The sequence below is a fragment of the Cyphomyrmex costatus genome, unplaced genomic scaffold (assembly GCF_001594065.2).
Source record: "Cyphomyrmex costatus isolate MS0001 unplaced genomic scaffold, Ccosl1.0 scaffold326, whole genome shotgun sequence".
Classification (NCBI taxonomy): Eukaryota; Metazoa; Arthropoda; class Insecta; order Hymenoptera; family Formicidae; genus Cyphomyrmex; species Cyphomyrmex costatus.
In genome coordinates this window covers 8,357-12,628 of record NW_017277407.1, presented here as the reverse complement: position 1 = coordinate 12,628, position 4,272 = coordinate 8,357, and the positions used below count along the sequence as shown (strand labels likewise).

The 4,272-nt window shown below is 28.2% G+C and overlaps 1 protein-coding gene across 1 annotated transcript; it reads left to right on the top strand.

Annotated features, from left to right (window-relative positions):
- Positions 1-453: 453 nt before the first annotated feature.
- LOC108775822 (nuclear RNA export factor 1) lies at positions 454-3,968 on the top strand (the record flags this gene model as incomplete). Its single annotated transcript, XM_018542269.1, has 6 exons — positions 454-505; positions 2,490-2,815; positions 2,951-3,037; positions 3,208-3,451; positions 3,568-3,761; positions 3,856-3,968. Coding segments are annotated over exons 1-6 (1,016 nt in total), but the record flags the coding sequence as incomplete, so codon positions are not given.
- Positions 3,969-4,272: the final 304 nt, after the last annotated feature.

Sequence of the window (4,272 nt, the reverse complement as noted above, 5' to 3'; positions counted from 1 at the left end):
CTTCAGCTAATATAATTACATGAATTCTTCTCTTAATAATTTCGCAAGACCAACGATCGAATTGATAGATAAGATGTAATGTCTGTAAGTATTATTTTTTGATGACAAAAAAATTTTAATAATTAACTTATTCAAAAGCGACCTACCTTGCAAATAAAGTGAAGAAAGAATATATAATACAATCATGGACATTTTTTTTAGTATGTCCTGGTCTTAGATTAATTATTAACTATGCCATTCATACCCAAGAAAACAGTTTAAATAAACGCACTGACACTGATGGGCTACATCAAAATTATAAAACAATGTTGGATGAAACGAAGCATAAGTTGTAATTTTAATGTTGCCTTACGTATATAATTGTATATTAATTCGATATTGTATTTTAACTTTGTAATATCTATTTTTAAAATTTGACTTATATATCCCTATACATATTTATTTTGTTAAAAAATGACTAGACATTGTATACAAAGATTAACAGTTTCAACTAAGACATTAGAAGGTAAACATATACTTGTGTCATACAAATTATAATGCCAAGCACTTTAGGCGTAGTTAGTAATTAATCTAAGACCAGGCATACTGAAAAAATGTCCATGATTGTATTATATATATTCTTTCTTCACTTTATTTGCAAGGTAGGTCGCTTTTGAATAAGTTAATTATTATAAAATTTGTTTGTCATCAAAAAATAATACTTACAGACACTACATCTTATCTGTCAATTTGATCGTTGGTGTTGCGAAATTATTATGAGAAGAATTCATGTAATTATATTAGCTGAAGAAGACTCAAAAAGGAGTCGAAACATACTTATGTTCATTAATAAAGAATTTTATTGAGGATCCGTTTTAGATTAGATTATTCACGTACCTACAACAACGTTGCACTCTCACATGCCCTTGATTTTTGATGGTTGTTAAATCAGGAGAGTCCGTAAGAAGATTACGTTTTGAAGTTTTATATAGCTCATTCGATTGCTCATCGTTTGTACATTTGTGCACATTTTTTAATTTTGTTTGTACATCTTTAAAAGTTATTTAAAAAACAATTTTGGGAGGCCTAACTTCACACTAGCCCCCCAACATCGAGCAAATGGATTCGAAAAGGTCTTAATCAATAGATTTTCGTTTGCACACCTGTAGTTTTAAAGTTACTGTGTTGTTACTTTCTGTAATAAACATGATATTATAATGTTTTTGACTAAACGCTAAGTTTGTTAAAATTGGAAATGTCGATTTTTCCAACTGTAGCACAACCTTAGCGTTTAGTAATAAAAAAATTTCAACATCATTATCAAATTATTTATTATAAACAGTAAAGAAACGGAAAAAGTAATGTTTTCCAAATTTGCTATTTACTCACTTTTTAGTCACTTTTTTGCGAAGAAACTCACTTTCCTCACTCATTTTGACGTGCTGAATTGGCTGAAAGCCTGAGAGTACTTTAGAATTACAATTAAAAAACTTTTATTATCTTATTTATAATAAAAATTATCTATCTATAAAAAATATTTTTTTTAATTGCATTTTCAATGTACTCTTGAAGCCGTTCAATTTACATTCTAGAAATTTTTATCTACCTCTTATAGTTTCGAAGATATTTGCTTTCAAAGAGAAAAACTGATTTTTTTCAAAGAGATGTTTCATCCTCATCAATTAAACAATTTTTAATTAGCTGACTTATATTATGTGCAAGAAGAGTTTCATCTTTTTTAAAGAATACTACATCAAAAACAGTAGAGTGTAAGGTGAATCTGAAATTTCTTCAAAAAAGTGTCAGGTAATACGACATCTTATAATTTAGCGGAACAAAGTGAGCAGAATCGATTTTAACTAACATTTTTATTTGTTGCTTATTCGTTGCTAACAACAAAGAAAAAAAAATTTGCTCTATTAGTTTCTTTTTTAAATAATGTTCCGCTAAGAGAAGATTAAGTTAGTGGAACAATGTACATAGAATAGAACAAAGACGATCGACGTAAAAATCACATAGGAATTTGTTGCTCATTTGTTGCTGTCGAAATATGCAAGTTACGAAGCTTATTGCTTGCAAAATAGGTATAAATAACAAAAAAACCTCATCGTATACTAGCGGAACAAGAGTAATAAAGTATCAGTAAAATATATATTGCTCGCTTAAAATTGGTACTAAAATGTCGGCTGAATTTGTTGATGCTGAAATATGCAAGTTACGAGTTTGTTGCTTACAAAATAAATAGAATTAATGAAAAATAAAAATTAAAAATCGTTCACTAGCGACCTCTAAATCTTAATATTTTTTTCATAAAAATTTACGGATGTTTTTTTGGCATGTAATGAAAACTTTTTAGATGAGAGCCCGATTTAAAAAAATTTTTTTGGTGCGTATTATATACAAGATGTTTACGTTGTTTCTCGACGAGTTCTATCGAAAACTGTAAGGTGAAAAAGCGATTGGACCAACGATTAATTACCAACGGTAATTTTACTAATATATATTCTTAGGTCATGATGATCGAGTAGGAAGACCCCATGGGAGAGATGGAAGACCCCATGGTCATATCAAGCACCGTGTGTCATTTAAGACCCATACGCCTAACAACTTGGCTCGTAATTTGACATTTGTTAATTTGGATGACGACATTCCAATGACTTCGAATAACAATTCGAGACAAGTGATAATGAATTCGAATAATAGAGAACGAGGGGAACGTTGGCGAACTGTTCCTCGTGGCAGGAACAGTCCTATGCCAAATAGAAATTTTAAGGGAGGTCAGTCAGGTCCTAGACGGCTTCCTCCTTTAAGAGAATCCAATTGGTATAGAGTTAGTGTAAGTTTATTTCTGTGATATTATACTGAAGTACTGGCACAATAATATTAAATACTTAGTGCACCTAAAGTATATACGTATACACTAATGTAAAATGATTATACAATAATTTAAATTTTTAATTATATTTTATAGATACCATATGGTCAGAAGTACGAAAGGGATTTTATTATAAATACCCTTTTGAATTACATTGCGCCCAATGTATTTGTACCCATAGTGGCAAGTAAACTTATTAGAAAATACATATTTTTTATTTAATATATATCTTATCTAAGTAATTTTTTAGCTTTAATATAACATATATAGTTTTTTTAGATTTAATATAATATAGTTAAATTTAAGTGTAAAACCGTAAATTCTTATAGCTGAATTATCAAATTTATTTACAGTACAAGACATCTGCAATTGATGCCAGTTTCTATATAGACGATTATAAGACGGCAATTGCATTGCAAAACTGTGATTATAAGATCACAATGAGTGATGGATTTAAATTGCAAGTGAAAGTGAAACCAGGATTTCCAATTTATGATATTGATGATAAATTGAAGGAAAGGTTAAAACAAGCAATGGTTAAGAGATATGTACAAGATACCAATGCTTTGAATTTGTCCAAGTTCTATCTTGATCCTGGTAAGAATAAAAAGTTATAAAACTATAAGTATAATGAGGATGATAATGTATTAATTAAAAATATTAATTATTGTAACTTGGGAGTTTTTTTTAACGTAAATATATTTGTCTTATAGACCTTTGCTCTGATTACTTTTGTGTATTGTTCCATCCGGTTATGATGAAGACTGTGTTGGACATTGTAGCGGAACACATACCGAATTTAGAAGCTTTGAACTTAGAAGGAAATAAGTTGCAGAATATTGAGAGACTTAGTATACTGACAAAGAAATTCTCAAAATTGAAAATTTTATATATTGGTGATAATAAGGTGAGTTTATTTCAACAAGAAAATATAAAATTGTATAAAATTGTCGTTAACATAATAATGCTTGGTTTTAATCTGAGTTAATTGTGTATTCTAGATCAGAGACATTCATCAGTTAGATGCTATTAAGGATTTAAAACTGGAGGAATTGAAGTTAACTGGAAATCCTGTCTGTAACAAGTATAAATCTCGACAAAATGACTATGTTAGGTAATATATTGTTCTCTTTTATTGAGAAACAGGAAGTATTAAAAATAATCTACTAATTTTTCTTTCTCTCTGTTCATAAGATGGTATTAAGGCAGAGATCATTTTATACTTATTTTAATAACTTTCTTAGCAAACATTTTAAATTTAAAATTTATTCTCCATTAAATTAAATAGTATTTATTGTTATATTAAATTGAATGCAACATTTACTATTATATATATAACAAAGTATATATATTTACTCTCAATTTTAATAATATATAAATAATATATAACATATAATTACTGTGATATATATATATAT